Source organism: Aythya fuligula, chromosome 13 (assembly GCF_009819795.1).
Source record: "Aythya fuligula isolate bAytFul2 chromosome 13, bAytFul2.pri, whole genome shotgun sequence".
Classification (NCBI taxonomy): domain Eukaryota; kingdom Metazoa; phylum Chordata; class Aves; order Anseriformes; family Anatidae; genus Aythya; species Aythya fuligula.
Genome location: NC_045571.1, coordinates 14057801 through 14077210, shown reverse-complemented (window position 1 = coordinate 14077210; position 19410 = coordinate 14057801). Strand labels below are relative to the sequence as shown.

The 19410-nt window shown below is 37.0% G+C and overlaps 1 protein-coding gene across 1 annotated transcript in view; it reads right to left on the bottom strand.

The window, feature by feature from the left end:
- Positions 1-5116: 5116 nt before the first annotated feature.
- LOC116494617 (transmembrane 9 superfamily member 2-like) overlaps positions 5117-19410 on the bottom strand; it is a 30914-nt gene continuing 16620 nt past the window's right edge. Inside the window, exons 11-17 of the mRNA XM_032196571.1 lie at positions 18454-18573; positions 18223-18280; positions 15999-16158; positions 15237-15388; positions 14559-14670; positions 13183-13354; positions 5117-5739 (exon numbers count right to left, since the gene is read on the bottom strand). Of these exons, the coding sequence (XP_032052462.1) occupies positions 5672-5739; positions 13183-13354; positions 14559-14670; positions 15237-15388; positions 15999-16158; positions 18223-18280; positions 18454-18573 (842 nt within the window). The 3' untranslated portion in view covers positions 5117-5671. The remainder of the gene's footprint in view (positions 5740-13182; positions 13355-14558; positions 14671-15236; positions 15389-15998; positions 16159-18222; positions 18281-18453; positions 18574-19410) is intronic.

Below are 19410 nucleotides of genomic sequence, written 5' to 3'. Positions count from 1 at the left end.
ACCTGATCTGCTTTTCTTCTTCTTCTGCCTCAGTATCCCTAATTTCCATGGGACTCCTTCTGCCTTCAACACATGAAGGATGACGGGCAGTTGTTTTGGTGTAGTTTCAGTAACCTAGTTGCTTCTTTTTTTTTTTCTTCCCCTTTAACCAAGGCTTCACTGCCAATGCAACCTCTAGAGGAGGCGTTTAGCGAGGACACCTGGCTGTGTGACCACATTTCCCCCAGCCTGGCCAGGAGCTGCCCACTGCTGCCCCATCCACCCCACTCCAGAGGATACCTGACCACATGCAGCCATTTCACTCTGCTTGAACACATTGAACATTATTGGAAAAAATACCCCGTGCTAAGGCAGAGGAGAAGCTCCACATTGGTCCCTGCCAATCTGATTATCTGGATTGTTTCTTCTTCTTCCAGTCTCTGGATCTGGCTCGTTTAACCCCAAACACATGACTGACAGACAATGAGGCACCTGGGCAGAGAAAGGCACCAGCAACATCTGCTGAGTTGAGCCAAATGCAGACCTGGCCTGCACAGTTTGGGGAAAACACCTTCTTTCTGCTGGCCACAGCACCTTCAAGGCAGCAGCTTTTTCCTGCAACCCCCCAAAATGCCCAGCTATTACTCACATCAAGACCTCAAAAAGCCCCTAAAGAAGAGGCAGGGCTGCTGCAACCACGATGGTCTCAGGACAAAAATGAGCAAAGCTCCTCTGGAAGAGGGATTGTCTTTTACGAAGCTAACTAATCCAGCCTGGACACTCAGGTTTCCTCACTGTGTCTCTTTTTGCCTGGAGCTGTATCCTCGGGGATGAGCATTCCTGAGCACCTTCAGCAGCACACCAGGACCAGAGGCACAGCTGCAGGGATTTCCTATGTTGCCCTTTGCTGAGAGAAGTTATAGCTCAGTTACATGTCCTTTCTCTCCTAATGGTAGCTCAGGAGGGAGACACATACCCTCTAGATTTACAAATATAATCCTCATACTGTAGAATCCACTTTTTTTTTTTTTTTTTTTTTTTTTTTTTTCCAGGTCTCCCACGCCTTTTCACATTTTGCGAAGCCTGTCAAGGAGCAGCACAGGGAGGAAAACTGAACCAGAAAATATGGGAGGCACATGTGCACATCTGATTAACCTGACTTTTTATGATAAACAAAGCAGCTCAAGGGCCCTGTTCCCTCTGTCCCTGCAATAAATCTCCTGGTTTTACTGTTTTATGATGTCAAACAACTAGGAGTTTTCCTTTGCTTGCAAATAGAACATAAATTACCTTGGGTAAACTCCATGGAGGCTAATGTTATCTATAAAATCCTGGCACTAATAACTTCATGGAAAGTCTAAGGGCTTCCTATTTTATATGAGTAATGCTAATTAGCACTGTAACCAGGAGGCATCTAGATTGGGAAGATAAAGTACTGCACTGTGAACACCGTAACTGTAGCTACTTTGGATGCCAAAATCGACAGTGACTCTGACCTGAGGTTTTGGGTACAGGCTTGCAGCATCTCAATAGAACATGAAAGGCATCCATCCTCCTTTTATCCCATCAAAGTCAGAGACATCTCACCTGGGTGTAAAGTAAATGTACTAAGAAGGGTACTCCACGTCTCTGGGCAAGTTGCATGGCTGGTTGTTCTCCCACTGGAAAGCTTAGGCTGTTGTTAAACCCTTTCCTACCTGCTCTCTGCCACAGGAAGTTTGTTCTCCACAAGTGAATCATACAGCGCCAAGTCACCATTTTGCTCTTAACAAAGAGGCTAAAACAAACAGGTTGATCTCTTCTCATAACACTTTCCCCTTCTGGCTTTGTTGCAACCCCCTGGCAAAAGGGACAGGGTGTAATGCTCAGATGTTCATAGCTCCCCCAGAGCAGCACAGTTTTTAGTCCTCAAAGAGGCTTAAATAGGTAATGCATGAATCCCATATGCATATTGGCACCTGACTTACCCTCGCTGTACATCAGCACGGCCTTGTTCTGACATTTTCATTCTGAACTGGGAGTGAAGATGAAGTTGTGTCTGTGCAACACTATTCAAGCAAGTAGAATGAAACGTAAAACATCAGCACGGAAATTCCTTCCTTCTCTGGGGCTCTTTTGTAACTTGTCAAGTCTTACTTAAACTATGACAAACATGACATTCTACAAACTTTGCTGGATTTGGGTGTTTCTTACAAGAGAAGTCTCACAAGGGAAATGCTTTACTTCATTTTCTGAGTCCATTACTGGGAGGGATGCAAAAATGGGTTGTAGATACCTATAATTCTATTTCAGAAAAGGTAAACCTTAGCTTAATTTTTTTATTTTTATTTTTGAATAGAGTGCAGAAAGGCTCAAGTACCGGCAACAGGATAGGGAATGCTTTACTAAGTCCATTGTTCTACATAGAGGAAAGCCTATTCTGTGCCCAATAAAATTAAAACCAAGGAATTTGTCTACTGCTTTCTGGCTAGGTAAGCACACAACCTTTAAATTGATACATGCTCCTAACAACCTGCGTTTAACTTGCAGCCCTGTGGCTTTCTCTAGGGGAGGTGTAAAGCCAAAAGACAGCTTTCAACTTTTCCTCAGTCAAAAAAGATGCCAGAAAATTCTTTCCAAGGGTTATGTCCAGATTCTTTCCAAACTGTACAAATCTCAAATCTGGGACCAGCAAAAATATTCAGATGTGGAGGACTTCAAGAGACGAGAAGGGGAATTGTCTCTTCGGCAAGGGGAGCACAGTAGTGACAGCAAATCTCATTGCTGCCTGCTGGTGGGAAAACGACAATGGACAAACTGTCTTGAAACATGCATCATTGACTGTGGTTTCAGTTGCCACCTCCCCTCTGGATTTTAATAGCCAGGGTTCAGACACTAGTCAAGATACAGCCTGGCCCAGCTCACCATTGTAGCATACTTAAAAGAAACGAAAAAAAAAAAAAAAAGAAAAAGAAAAAAAGAAAGACACCTTAAAAATTCACTTTAAATATACATAAGCATACAGCCCATGACAGGCCATAACAGCAGAAAAATTGTCTTTGCCACAAAAAAAAAAAAAAAAAAAAAAGTTTTTTAGTGGCTGCATGAGAATGACTGGCTTTACTTTTACAGCCATGGCTCTAGCCTACTTGCAAGCTTCAGAAACTTACTTAAGTCAGCTTTACTTTTTAACTCCCTAGTATTCACAGTAAAGCAGAGAAGGCATTGTGAATATAATTTTACAACTCATTTTATTTTGTCTCTTGTGAAACACATATTTATTAATCTGGCAAAATTTCCTGCCAGCATTTCATGCCAATTGTAGCTCCAAATTCTCTCATGAATTCGTTTGCCTTTGAACACGTAAAATTGAAAAGGAGCTTCAGCCAGCATTTTTTTTTTATTTTTTAATGTATCTAGTAAAATAAAAAATATTAAATATAAGATTTAATAGAAAGGACCTTTTTAAACAGAGCAACATCAATTTCAATATGAGCATTAAGTCTTTAATAGAGGGAACGGTGTTCTTGGACTTGCAGATAACTGCAAGACGATCTCTCTCATGGCAGCTCTCTGGGCAAAACAGAAGTGGAAGCAGAGATTTTGGTGGTAAAACAGTCGGGAGGCCAAGTTGTGATCAAAAGCATACCTGAACCTCACTTGAAACAATCTTGACAGTTGCCAGTTCCTCCTGGTACACTAACTTTAAAGTGCTTGGATCTTTTTTTAATCAGTTTGTCTAAAGCTGGTATTCCACAGAATAAAATATATTGTATTGTCATAGCTTTATGAGAAGAACTCCTAAAAGTACATGCAATAACATGTATCCTTGTTGTATGTGCTTTGTAAGCTTTCATTTGAAATTGCTCCCTGTCTTGCCTTGGAAAAAGAAAAAAAGTACATGTATATGGCTTATGTGCTCTGTGGGACCTACCAGCAGTCTTCCCAAATTTGTAATAATTTGAAAGCAGCAGAAAAGCATCCGCTTGAAACAGAGTTATTAGTATAACCCTGAGCACAACAGTACGACACAGCCACTCCTCGGTTAATGCTCTAGTTGCTTGAGCAGTGAGGTTTCCACTGTGGCTGCACACTCCACCCAAGCTTCCTCTCACCTGAACTATATATTCATATCCTGTTCCCCAAGCATCAGGATTTTTAAAGCTTTTTTTTTTTTTTTTTCTTTTTTAAATGTCACAGGCACTGTTCTGCAGATGTAGCCAGGTACATCCACTTAGCCAGGTGATCTGTCCCACACATAAGTAACCTGGAAGGAACTACAAGAGGTGAAACTTGAAATCCTCATACCAAAGTTACAGCTTTGAAAGGATATTAAACACTAACTACAATTACCTGGTATTTATATGACTATGAAAAGATATGGAGTCATTTTGGGTCTTGTTAAATTGCTGGCTTAGACCTTGAAAAGCAGCTTCCAGCAATGAATGTTTCCATATGCCAGTTAATAAGCTTTGAGTATTTCACCCATTAATCTGAGTGAACATCCCCTTATTCATCTCCAGCAGGGCCAGTAACACAGCCATTTGAATTATGTCTGCAGTGACTTTCTGCTCAGCCTCAAGTGCAATTCAAGATGTTGGAGAGTCTCTTTAAAGCCTTGACATTCCTGAGAGAAGAATGCCTGCAATCTTGTAACTGAAGAAGCTATTAAAATATCCATATCATGTAATCCAGCATTTAAGCACAGCTCTGCAGAGTGGGAAGAAAAGGTTTCACCTTTAAGAATCATCAGTTCTCAAGCCCACTAGATTCACGGCTAAACCTTCTGACAAGTTGCAGAGTTTTCCTAGGATGAAGAACAATGAGATGCATGTTTCAAGCTGCTAAAAGAAGGGAAAGGGAATTTGCTCTAGTATAGAAAGCAAAGATTTGCTAAGCAAAAATGTTGTGGAGAGAAAGAAAGTGCACAGCTGAAGCACAGCAATTTCATAAGCCTCTGGCCATCCTAGAGACATAGACTCAAGTAGCATAGCAGTCCTGCTTGCAGAGACAATTTCCAGCCATAGAAGAAAAATAGTGCGTGGATGTCATAGCCAAGCTACTTATAAGCAATATAAATTGGACGGCTATCAACGGGTTAAGCTAATGTGATCTGCGTTCAAATAGTGAAGGCCTAATTAACAAAAAAGGCAACAAGTCAGGTGGAGTTGTGCAGTTTTATTTGAACAAAAACCAGTGTCGATATTTTTAATAAAGTCTACGTTACACTAAGAGCATGTACAGTTGTAAGAAGATATCTAGTTGTACAGAAGGTATAGGATAATATGTACAATCATAGTTAAGTTAAAAATTCACATTTTACATAGATTTACTTGACAGTCCTGTGCTTTGATGGTATATAATTGGAAACCAAAAAAAAATTACAAAAAAAAAATGCAAGAAAATTCAGCTGGAGGACTGGTATAACGCATTCATCTCTCAAATAAACTAGTTCACAGGGTTTTTATTTCTTCTAAATCAAATTTTGGATACAAGTTTTAGAATGATTAGAATTAACATGTTCAATGAACATACTGATGTAAACTTTTTTTTTCCAATGGTGCCATTTCCTTCCATTAAAAAAAATGTATTTTAAGCTCTAGTCTGCTGTTCAGCTTTTACAAATTAGAATTACACAGTGTGTTTCTCAATACATGGTAAAAAAAATATCAAACAGCAAGGGAGATATGTTCAAAAGACACTTTGAAGCTTTTCAGTCCACTTTCACAACACTGTAAATCTTACTTACAAACCAGAAGCAGGCAAAAAATCCAATAGTTCCTAAAATGAGAAAGTGAAAATGGTTAGTTTAATCCTCCAGTCTGTGTTGAGAAAAATTTAACAAGCATATCCCAGCAGGACAGAATATAACATTGTAATCCAGCTAACTATCCAAAATAACAACACTTGTTAAATTTAACAACACACGCACTCATCCCCAGGCTAAGTTATTTATTTAGATCAAAGATGACTTTTAGGACCAGACTACTGGATGGACATTTAATGCACTGAAGGTGGTGCTACTATCACCACTACCGGGCACACAAGTGCCATTTAAGAAAATGATTTTTAGATACAAGCAAAGTCAACATTTACCTAAATCATTCAAATTATTTTATTTTATTTTTAAGGGCTACAGTATCTCATGGTCATCTATGACTTATGCTAGAAAACATGAGCTTCAGAAAAGTCACCTGGCCTGGTTTTCTGTTCATTGTGCTCTACTGACACTCAACAGCAATGATCTAACTCTGTATATCCCGTTACTTCCTTTTGCTAAAACAACGCTCTGAGCACTACAGCAGTTGGGAGCAAGAATCAAACAAACTAGCAGTAGCAAGCTCAAACCAAAATGAACAATTTTTATGTAAAGTATATTCAAGCTGTGGATTTGCTTGCCACAAGTCACTACGGGTAATAAAAACATAGATGTTTCAGTCAACTGAACAAATTAATGAACAAAGAAATCCAAAGGCTATTAATTACAGAGACACCATTTCAAGTGCTAAAAATGCCTTTGAGCCACAGGTGATGGAAGGCTGAGAGAAAGTGTCACTAACATGCTTGCTCTGTTCTCACACCCCTCCCTTGGAGTACTGCTGTTAAGGTTCTTGGCTATAACCTTCCTCGATTTCTTACCAATCCATTTCTTTAGCCATCCAACCCAACAGGAGAAAAAAAAAAAAACAACAAAAAAAAACAACACTCTGCAGGCACTTTGTACTTTGGTAACTCAAGCCATAGGACTTGACATGTGCCACAGAGTAAGATGACGAAGAGATATGACAACACTGAATGAGATTGGCTATACCAGTTTTCTGTTTTTAACCTGAAGAACAAGACTGTGTTTTTCATCCCACAGTAACTATTATGGGACAACCGCAAAGACATTGTCCAGCACATTTATTTATGAATTCCTTTTAAAACTTCCTATGCAAGGAGACATTGACTCCCATACAATTAAGTCTTAAGCTACTTTGGGAAGTGACGCATTGTTTCTCATGCTTTTACCTATGTGTAAATTGCTATGCAGATACTAATATTTGCCAGTTAAAAAAAAAAAGTCTGTTTCAGCTGAACTCATTTCTCAAAGACACAACTACACACCATCCGTGTGACAACACTTAATAGCTACACTACCGTCACTTTCAAGATGATGCATTCAGCTCCACCAATTTTATATTCCTCATTTTCTATTTCTATAGCCCACGTTTAACATCAGCTCCAACCTTTTTCACTATTTCATTGAGACTGGTGTACTAACTAGGAGGTTCATTATTAGGTATTTGTCTCTTCTGCATTCATTACACTTCCTACCTTTCAGATTCCATCTATGCATTTGGTAAGTGAGGAATCTGTCTTTGGATGCTTATTATCTATATGCCAATTCTTGTGTCCTTCGTGCTACCACGTATATTTGCAGTTAAAGGCTTTTTGACAGCCTACTATTACGTGCCACAGATTACCCTTTCCCTCTGAGTTTGCAGTTATCATCCTCTGAAACAGTAGGAGACAGCAGATTTACTGCTCTTGATAGGAGATCAGACACTAACCACAGAAGGAATTTAATTCCTTTGTAGGCCTGACATCGCAAAGTCTTTGCAGTTTATGGTCAATTCTCATTCCTTCCTACTGTGCCCAATACTCCAATATCAGCATTGTTACTCTAAGCCTTACTCTCATGTTTTCTTTTCCTAATAATGGTGGTCAGCATCTGCTTTCTAGTTGTATTTATAATATAGCCCACTTTGAGCCTTCTATGGCTTTGAAAGCAATGTTTCTTCCAAATGTTTAACAGATGACATACCTTAAAATCTATCTGCTGTTCTACAACAGAATTGTAATATCACAAGAAAATGGTAGAACTTTAACACAAGAATGAGATTTACCAGTTTTCTGAACGTGTCATAATTTAATATGGGAACATACTCTAAATGCACAGCATTTTCCTCCAATCCCTGTTGTTCTGAATTTTTATGATACACCAGCTTTCTAAAACACATGGCTTCATTTATAGCAGAATCAGCAGACTTCACACTGTGAACAAGCATTTTATCTATAAACAGATTTTCACAGGTTTCAGTAACACTGATTTTCAACTTCCTTCTTAAAAAGGTCTGTTTAGCTAATCAAAGACCAAGTTCCCCCCACTTCATTTTTTTAAAACTTTATCAGAAATTTTGCCAATGTATTGGAATTAGAGTAAGTCAGTGTTTTGTAACACAAGCAGTAAGTGGTAATGTTTGTCAGACACCAGATTTGAAGCATGAACTTACAAGCTCAAGAGAGAAAGGCTAGACTCATCACCTAAAATAGAGCCTTATGTACTCATTACCTTCTTTGTCAGCGGAGTTTCCTTCTGTTATTACTTCCACAGTGCTTTAGTCCTACATCTATAATTAGGGCTTACCAGAACAGCAATTTCTTCTTCCCCAGAGACACAAATGTATCCTACAAATTTCAGGTGTGGATTGCTCCACAGACCATAAAGGTCAGTGCATGGGTGTGTTGATCTTACACCATCAGTATTAATGGATAGAAACTGACATAAGGAAACGTTATTTATAAGGTTTCCTTGTATAGCTACTTTACCTACAGCATAGCTTATGTTAGTGCAATGAAAAGCTTATTTATTTATTAAAGAATGTAAGCAGTACAGTGTCTGCTTCCACTGATATTCATTTTTTTTTCGCCCACCTCAGACCTACAGGTGCCGGTGATTCCATGAACTTCTAAAGAGGTCCACAAATTTTGTCAGGTTTCCAATTTTCTATAGAGCAGTACATATCCAAATTAGAAAGGGATATTCAAATGAGTAATGACTGGGGAAAAACAACTCTGACCTAGTTTGGTTTTATTAAAAACAAACAAACAAACAAAAAAAAAAAACCCTCTAGCCAGAGTGTTTCCTACATTTTAGACCGTTTCACAAATCTGCCATTTGTTACAAATTTTAGCACTTTATACAAAAGCTTCAACACACTGGACCTTTAGGACAGCGATGACTTGGGTAGCAGATTCTCAGATTCCTCTTTTGCTTTAACTAAAGTTAATTTTAATACAGATAAGCATACAACCAGTTTCCTACACCTGTCGCTCTACCCAGTAGAGTTGTCATTACTGGTTGCACTACTTATAGTACAACTTAGCCATCCAAAGTAGCATGACTTGAAGTGTATTTTCTTGAAAAGCACTCAGCTCTTCAATCTTGAGCATTTTTGTAAGCACATCCTGTTCCTAAATAAAAATCATCCCTCTCAAATTATCAAATTATGCTTCTCTCATTAGAATACCAGGACTACCTAGATAAGCTGTAATCACCCAAGCATCTTGCTTACATATGTTTCTTTCAAACACATTCAAACTGAAATCAAAGTCTTGAGGCACTATCAACAAAGAGCATACCTCTTCAGCTTGCCGCTTCACTGACACACATCAATGAACGCAACAAAACCGAAAACAGATACATAAAGACATAAAGTCTTTTTTCCCTTAAAGCTGTTACATTCTAGCAGTAAGTACTTTCAAAAACAAAACAAAACAAAAAAAAACATCATTAGTTCAAAGAAGTAACCTCTAAAGTTATTCTATGATTGGTCTAAACTCCTTTCCATTATAAGGTTTTCACAGCTTTAATATGCAAATCTATTAAATCTCACAGCACAAAGATACCAAGCCTGACACCAATTCCTCCACTGAGCCTGTAAAGTCTGTTTGTTTTAATTTAACATGATCAATTAATTTTGTGGGTAATGTCTACCTTAAACCAATCACAAGTACTCAGAAGCTTCAATTATATGAAAAGGCATTTGAAAACATACATTTAAGAACTCACTTTCGCAGAATAAGCCTTTATTTTTCCCTAAGTTGGTGACCTTCCTATCTTAAGATTCTGCCTCTCTAAATAACCCCTACTAGTCTAGGAGGCTGATGCCATCCTAGTGCACTGCAGCCCACTGCACATGACTGCTCTTCCTAGGGAGGCACAGCTAAAAGTTCATTTTTGTGGGAGACAGTTAAATTCAAGTACCTAATTGTAAAGATGCCTTGAGTAGTTTCTCCATCCAGGAAGCAAAATACGTCCAATGCACCTGTTTATACTTACTAGGGAGACACTGACATCTCAGGTTGTTTTTTTTTGAGTTTTTGGCCTCCAGTTCCTACAGTGTTGAATACTCTGGCCTGTAATATACACTATCTCTCAGCAACAGTTTTCTCATATGAGAAAGAAGATCAAAAGCTAGCAACTAACTGGTTAAAGGAAGGTTATTAGTAAACTAGTTTAGATTCAATGTTAAAAACAAGGATTATTCCACAGAATAATGCCAAAATACATTAAGCAGACTTTTCTGCTCTATTCATCTCTCCTAGCTTTATTGTTTAATGAAGAAAAAAGAATTCAAAGCACGAACAATTTGTAAGAAAGCAAATAGAAAAGCACTCTGCACTTGGCTGATACTTCTTATGTACCTTAAAAGCTCTCTGTATCATACTGGTTTCAATCATTGCACAGTGGTGGGTGCTTCAGAATCTCAGATTCTAAACACAATCTACCCAGAAGATCAAAACTCAATTTTGAAAATGGCATTAACCCACAAGTGAAAATGATGTTCAAAAATAGAGGTCACTAAAGCAACATGCTTTGACTACGATCAGCATTTTTGTCTCCTAGCATAAAATGCATGTAATCATGTAGCTATCCACATTTAACCATACTTATTCCTTCTTGAAATGTTAGCTGCACGTTGAAATAGAATTGTCTTGTTTGGGTGTGCATGCTTAGTCTTCACCAGATTATATTATTGTCATTGTTGCCATACAAGTATTCAGTTCCTATATAGTTACGCACTACAATCTTTTCTGTAACATTCACGGTAACATAACACACTGCTATGTAGGAGGTATTAACACTGCCCTTCATATTTCTGTCACAGCTGCTGAGACCTAGTATGCAACACAGAAAACCAGAATGCCTACTGCTAACTTAAGTGGAACAGGCCAACGTCCCATTTTGGGAACATACGTACAGGAAGAATGCTGTTACTACAAACAGTGTGCCAAGTTATGTTAGTAAACCATTTAACCTCCATAAACTTGTGAAGGACCCTTACTTTCCAAAGCAAGTGTTATTAAGGAATATTCTACAAAATAAAGCTGAAAACGTTTAACTTTGAATCATTTATCAGCAGTAGCTTAAATTTCAGCCCAAACATCAACTATCAAACTAAATACTGGACAACAAATTATTACTGCGTTTTAAATTAGCAAAGATTTATTACACACTCTATACACCTTTCACCTTTCTAGTGACTAGCTATTCTACAACAACTTTTTTTTTAAGTGACCACATGAAAGCTTTCCTCATGAACTACAAATATAGCACAGCCACCAACATATTTAAAAATAAGTAAATAAATATAAGTGACAGCATCACGGCAGTAACGGCAGCACAGTTTATTATTTATTATTGTACTTTTGGGGCCTCACTGGTCTCCACATCAAGAACTCCAGGATCAGCACATCTGAAGCTTTTAATGCCATTTCAGCAGCTGCCATGACAGTTTCAATTATCGTTTTATATATGAAAGGGATATTTTTAATTCTACCAATTTGCATCTTGTAAGTGAAATTGAAATTGGCAGAACAGCAGCTAACCTATGCTAAAACCCAGACACATTAACATATTGCCTTAGTTTAAAAGTAATTAAAACATTTCAGACTACAGGGTGGGTTTTTTTAATTTCTTTTTAATAAATATATTATATATATATTATAGAGGACATCTGGAGCTTGTCTGTTTTGCCAGGATTTAAGCAGGGTTTTAACTGGCAATATGCCAACTTCTGTGTTTGCCTCCTAATAATAAAGAATTAGAAGAATTAAGTCCTCCTTGTTTTCCTTTTTTTTTTTGTTTTTAAAGCTTCTTTTGACTTTCCTTAGAAGATAGTTCTAAATAACAAGCAACAATAAAGATCTAGGAATAGGTAACAGTTATTATTATTAAATTTAATTTCTAGAGAGTATTTGTTTTCTTCAGCATTTTAATATGAATAGTGCTATCTTTTTTGTACATACTCAACTAGTGTTAGAGACAGAAAGATGAAGGAGGTCCTTCTCACTGCTGAACTTACAAAGTATGATGCTAAGGCTTCTTTCATTACTTATTTTAGCCATTCTTTTCTAAATTGCATCAAGGGAGTTAAGTGACACATTCCATGAAGAAAACAGAAAGTATTTATGGCAGGCTTTGATAATCAGGTAGATGTTAAGAAGTAACAATGTGAACCATTGTACCATCCACAACGAGATCCTTTTCTTTTGGAACAAATTTCAGGAATGAACATAAGGCTGGTTTTACAAACAACTCATTATCATTATACATGAACTAGCATTTCTTCTAGTTTTATCACTGCAGTACTTTCCCATGTCAAGTAGAGTAATACATAACTTGATGTGTTAAAACTACATACAGAACAGCAGCAGCGAAGAACACCAATATAGAACACTCCTGGCTATTAGAAGCTTCAAAGAGCTTCTAATTTCACATGGTAAAACTGGCATGGCTTTCCCATCAAATCAACCACAAAACTATATTTTGAGCCGCATGACTATGAATATTGGAATAATTATGTAAAAGGCACTTAGTCTGCATAAGTACCATCAGGAACAGAAACTAGATTACTAAAATGGAAAGCTGTATTTCAAAGAGGTTCCTCCAGTTAAGGTGTTTTCATGCCATTAAGAAGGGGTGCCACAATTCATCAGGTACACAATTCGCCTACTGCTAACAGTACTAGAGCTCACTATTGTTGTCCAGTACCATTCTGCTTCACCTACTAATAGTGAAAGATGAAAATACCTTTTATCCTCCATATACTGAGTACAATCTTTAACTACAGAAATAGAACCAATTATGAAATCCAAAATTAAGTTAAATACCCCTGATATCAAAGTGAACAAGAAAGGCTCTTTGAAAATACAATGGTTTGAACTCGCTGCTAATATAATATGCAATAAAAAGAAAATTGCACTATAAAAGTAATTTCAAGTTAAACAAAAAGCCTCTGAGAATATCTCATTGTGGTTTCACAAACCATAAAAGTAATACTGACCAAGGAGTCATAAATTGTATTTAATGTTTCAGACTGGAACAAGAAATGTTAGGTGAAATTTAGACAAATAATGAAACCCCTGCATTCATTTTACATTGAATGCTATACTCACCCGTGAAAAGGAAGAAAATCAAGACCATGATCATTGTGTAACCAAAGTATAAAATAGTGCTAGCAGTTCCTGTTATTTGGAGTTTAGAGAAGAAGTAATGAACTGCATAGATAAAGAGATAAACAGCTGTAAAGCTGCTTGTCAAAAATGATCGCCACCACCAGTGATAATCCTGAAAAAAACAAACCATTAAGTTGGATAAATCACATAGAAAACAAAAAATAATCTGTTTTTTAAAAGATAGCATTGTTTCATGAAACAAGTTTTGAAGAATCAAAGGTATCTCCAAAAAAAAACAACATAGTACATAACTAGTTTTTTTTCCCTCAAAGTCTGCTGTACTGTTTCCACCATTAACATTAAATTATTCTAGGATCAAGGCTGTTTATTTGTGCTTATCTACTGCGGATGGTTGCAGAAAATAAAGGTCCAGTCTACACTGTCTTATGTAAACGTAGGTTTTCCTGCCATATTTGTACCAATATTACTTATCAGCTACATGTATGCAAAGGGACTTTTTGCTCCAATGGATTAATCTTAAAGTTGTTAGTGCTCATTCTCAGACTGGCAACTTTACAAATAGTAACATATCACCATAAAAAAAAAAAAAAAAAAGTAGCACAGGTGCTCTAGTATGCAGTTTAATTGCAAGCACAATAGACACTAACTGTGAGGAACAGATATTAAAAACTGTAGTTCTCCCTACTTGCAATGCATACAAATGTTATGGATGCTGGGAGTTTTTGTAAATCTGCCCTGGTCAGCACACAAAACCTTTAACTAACTGGATACTGAAACTGTATCATAATGGCATTATGCAGTGCTTGACAGGACAAACCTTAGGTCTTGCCTTCTCCCAAACATTAATGGAAAGATACCTTTTAATGATATAAATTTCATTGCTGAAAAAAAGTCTAATAAAACCTGAAGCACATGCAAATCTCATAAGTCAACTTGAAAAATTTCTCCCCTTTGCACACCCGTTGCTTTCTACCACTAAGCTAAAACAACCATCAAATAAAGCCTGAAGTCTTGTATGACAAGTTTGCATAGCAGTCTTCCTCCTCAGCCTACTTATGAACAGAAACAGTATGATCAGAAGGTTAGTGCTGATGTCCATGTACTTTCAGAAACACCTGCACCATTAAAGGAGGCAGGCAGTTTATAATGGTAGTTGTAGTACCACTGGAAAAACTACAATAAGTTTTTGAAGCAGGAGGTGCATTTCAGAGAAGTGGCCAGGATAGGAACGTCAAAGGCTGACAATACAAGCCATTTACATTGTCCAGCACACCACGGTATATGTGAATACCTCAATTCTACTTCTAACGTATTCTAGCTAAAAATGATATCTACATCAGAACTGTACTTTTTACCTCTGCACAGAGATGGAAGTAGCACAGCAAAACTGTAGCCTCAGAACACGTAATTAGAAGAATTATAAAAACTAGGAACAGGAAACCAAACATGTAGTACATCTGATGAGACCTAAAATAAATAAATAAATAAATACATAAATAAATAAATAAATAAATAAATAGGAGCATCATTTTCAGCTGAAGTTCTGAGTTAACTTACAGTGTTACATGGCCATATAATAAGCTAATAAAAACAGACAAAAAATCATCACACCCATACAGACAGGAAAAAAATTTCAGAAGGGGTGGAGTCCTTGTTTTACAGAAGATGGAATCCCAAGATATTGATCTGATTTAAGAGCTAAAACTGCTAGATAATATTAGTTTCATAGATTACATTATAGTTATACAATAGCTTAAGCTCTGCCTAAGCACTGCAGCAAGAAACTGTATGTGCTGTTCAGAGCTGGAAAGATAAAACAAGACAACTGGGACTCTAATTTTATGCTTCATGGGTGTCAATAAGAACTATTTTTTTTAAGCATAGGAAAAAAATATGCAGATTCTGGAAATTCCAAAAAAGTCTGCATGACGAATTTGTTATTCCTCATACTAACTGGCTTAGAATGTTCAAACTCAATGCTCGCTATCAAACCAGTGTAACTAGAGCAGTAATAACAACAAAGCAATACTCACCAAATGCTATTCAGAATGAAAAAGAGTTGAATGAAAATACAGCCAAAGGGCAAGATGCCACCCATTATGATACCAGGCAATGGTTTTGTGAAAAAGGACTGTTCCGGAATTTGGCGAGGAATCTGGTTTGTACGAACTGGGTGTTCAATAGGCTTTGAATGAAATTAACATGATTAAAAGATAAATTGTTACATCATAAATAAGATTACTTTTCCCTACTATTAAGTATCTAAAGATTTTATAAACTTAACTTTCAATTCTTTTCATCCATAAGCTATCACAAGTTACCAAACTGAAAAAAAAAACAAACTACAAACCTGATATCTATCATTAGGAAAAATACACACACTTTAAACACTCTAGCTATTGGTCATTAAGCAAGTTAGAACACAGAGGAAAGAACTCTGCTGTCTTTAATTGAAAATAAAATAAAATAAAACTTAGTTGCCTGGCATTATCTCAAACTACTGAAATACAAATTGAAGTTACTTCAAAACTGAAAAGGGTGAAGTGCTACTAAAGTAGAAGAAACAAGTGCTTAAGACTTCTACAAGAGCACTATCAAATTCTGATTCCAGGAGTCAGAAAAAAAGTTTGGTGCAGCTTTTTTATGAGCATATATACAGTTTCAAATCATAAGAAACTGAAACATCATTTCAGTCACAGGGCTGTATTTCAGTCAAACCAGTTCTTGTATTAGGGATTCAATGGCTCAGCTGCAGAAGACAAGTGTATTTCAAAAATGTATTCAAAGAGCCCTACCTTCTCCTTGAAGCCAAAATATGCACCAATAAAGGTTAGTGGAACTGAAATTCCAAACCACATGGCTAGGATAGCAACCAAAGTACCAAAAGGGATGGCAGCGGAGGATCCTTTTACCCACAGGATGAGATTCATAATGAAGAAATCAGCAAAGACAATTCTGAAAACAAAAACAACAGATAATATAAAAAAAACACTCAGGAAATAATAAATATCAGTTAGTATTAAAACCAAGCCAGCTAAAGGCCTGCATAAGAAAAATGTTGCTTCTTGCAGTCTTTCATTCTCTAACAGTCCTATTTACTTTCAGCAATAGTGCAGTTGATATAAAAATGCTTGTAACATCCAATGCCTCTAGTGCAGGTATCTATGGTAAAGCCACTAACTAAAGATAGTACACATAAAACAACAAAGTAACAGAAAGATTCCATTATAAAATCTATGCTAAAAGACTAGTTAAAAAATAAAAATAAAAAAATCTCAAATCCGAATCAACTTTCCTAATATTGCCAGTCTTTAACTCCTTTACACAGGTCCTTTCTAATCAGTAAATTCTCTCTGAAAAAAAAAAAACAAAAAAAACACCATACTCAGTGATAGAAAAATCTCGTAATTAGGAGGCCACGGCAGTCTCACAACAAACATACACCACACTACAACATTGCAGAAGGATGGAATGTTATGGGGAAGATCTCTCAAGAGCTGTTTTATTAACACCTTATGAAGTTACACAGTTCAGTAGCTCACACTTTGGGAGAAGTTAAATAAATATGTCATCAGTTATGGCATATCTACAGACCTATTCTTTCCTCCCACACAGAGTGCATACACCTCATTTTCTAAACAACTTAGAAAAACAATTCCAAGATGAATGATGAAGATTTCAAACATCCCATTCTGAAAGTAATACAAAACATTCTAACGTTCTACAAGGGAAACCCATTTAAAAGCCTGACTGAATTCCCACTGTCCTGTGTTCTGAATCTTCTGAATTCACGAAGATTCAGCCTCAGAAAGGGCCACAGCAAAATGCATCATCCTCTGTGTTTTGTTAACAAAGGGTTCCCAAGGCAGAATTTATACTACCCTTAAGCAAGCATACACACTCCACTCTATTTAATTAAGAAACAAAGGGGAAGGAGGGTGTGACTAGATTAATAGGCAGGCAGAAGAAGCCTTACACTTGCCAAAACCGTTTGGGGGAATAGACATATTAAATAAGCACATTCAAAGTTACCTACGGTGTATGCATCTTGTTGAATAAAAAATAAATCCATTTTATAATCTGCCCACGCTTTTCATGCAGACCCCACTTACCCCCTCCAAAGTTAGAAAAAAAAACAACAACCTGCATATATGAAAACCCATCAGTCTACTGAGACTCTAAGTGCCTTAGGTTGTTTATGATGTTATGCAAATTCACTGAACTAGCATAGCATAATCAAGACATCTGTTCCTATTTTACCATCCCCAATCATTTTACTTCCTCTGTGAAACTTAATTTATTTGGGAGTTTAAATGATCACAACAATATTTCTTCCACCGATAAATAGTTTCTTCTCTCTCAAGATAATATCTAAATGACAGCAGGGAGACTGAAGCACATTTTGTTTAGAAATAAGATCTCATAGAAATACTACACTCAGTTGTTATCGAACACATTACATTTCATTTGATGAAGGTCTATGTTAGTTGAAATCAACTTATCCTTTTTTTTTTTGGCAGAAATACCTTAAAAAATTTATAACCTTTTCCTTAACCTTTGCCAAGGGCATTTGTCAAAGGATAACTTCATGTAGCCAAAGTTGAAACCACGAAATACAGAAGACTTGCAGAAGAAATTAGTTTCTATTCCCTTTCTTCACTGACCTAATTCTCACAAAAGGTCTTGAGAGCTACGAGAAAAGGAAAGGTAGGAGAACTGTCACTCTTCCCAAGCACAACAGCATTGGCCATAGTGTTATACACAACCACAGCAATCTCAGAAACTGGACATTACCTACATTTATATAAACGCTTACAACGTTAGAGAATCTCTGCATTATTCTCACCTGGAAGCATATTAAACTTCTCCAAATTCTTAGATCTGTTTTGGATTAAGATCAACTGCTTATTAAAACGGAGTTACACTGCCGAAGTTAACTTCCTAAGCAACATTTTTCAACTGGTCACTCAAAAGAATTCTAAGGTAAGAGGAATTTTAAGACCAAGGGGAAGCACTTACCCAGGACAAAGCAGAGCTGTAAGCAAAACGTTTGTCTTCCACTTCTCGCCTCTAAATGCTGAAGGGAAGAAGGAAAAACAATTTCAAGGTGTAGACTTTTTCCAACTGTTTTACAGCAGGGCAGCACAAAGCAGGTTTATTGTCTGAGACATGAGCTCCAGTTGGAAGTATTAAGCTCAGCAATTCTGAGTTTAACCTGCTGTGCCACATTAAACAAATGCTTCTACTTACTCTTGTACATTCTAGCAGACACATAACCAGCCGGAGTTCCTAGTAAGACCCACAGTACAACTGCACAGGTCATCAAAGCACCACGGTTGGCAGGAGAAAGAAAACCAAGGCAAGCTAGGACTAAAGATACAAAGAGATTTAGATATTCGTTGAAACATCAGATTCTCCTGTAACACATATCAGAGTACAGGCTTACCCCCTTCCACCACCAGGTATTCAGATGGAGACTACATGTATAAGTTCTCTTATACAGTATGAGAGTACATATGACAGTACCTCTACCATCAATGTTTCCTTCATAACAAAGCATTATTTCCAGGTCAACCTTTACAGGAAGAGTCTCATAGCCAGCAGACTAAAAAGCAACACCCCTCCCCAGAGACAAGCAATGAACTTGAACCACAATGCAGCTTGAAGAAGCCTGTTTCCAACATCCTACGTTTCTGCTGTAAACACGTATGGCCACTACTCACACGTGGTAAGTAATTAGAGAAGTTTGGTATGCACCATAAAGCAGATGTGAGAACAGTAGGTCTGAACATGCCGAAAAATTGGACAGAGCTAAGGGTTGTGGTTTGTTTGCCTTTTAAGATAGAAATAAACATGGAGATGAAAGACTAAGTCAGTTGCTTGAAATACCATGAAAGCACTCAGCCACCACGATGGACAACACTTATCTCAAGAACGCATTACCTTGAAAATAGGCCTGTCTATAAAAACAAACAAAAAAAAGTTGTCTGAGTCCAAAGTAATTATAGAGGCCTGCACAGCGAGATACTCAAAAAAGGAGTTTTAGTGATCTCAGGCAGAAAGTTTTGTTTGTAGCAGAAAGAAAAATTTCTTTCTATGCACTCTGGTTGGGCAGAAAACTACCGCAGTTAAGTAAGTTAAAAAGAGCTATAATCAATAATGAAGAACAAACCCACAAAGAAAATAATGTGAAGTTTATATTAATCT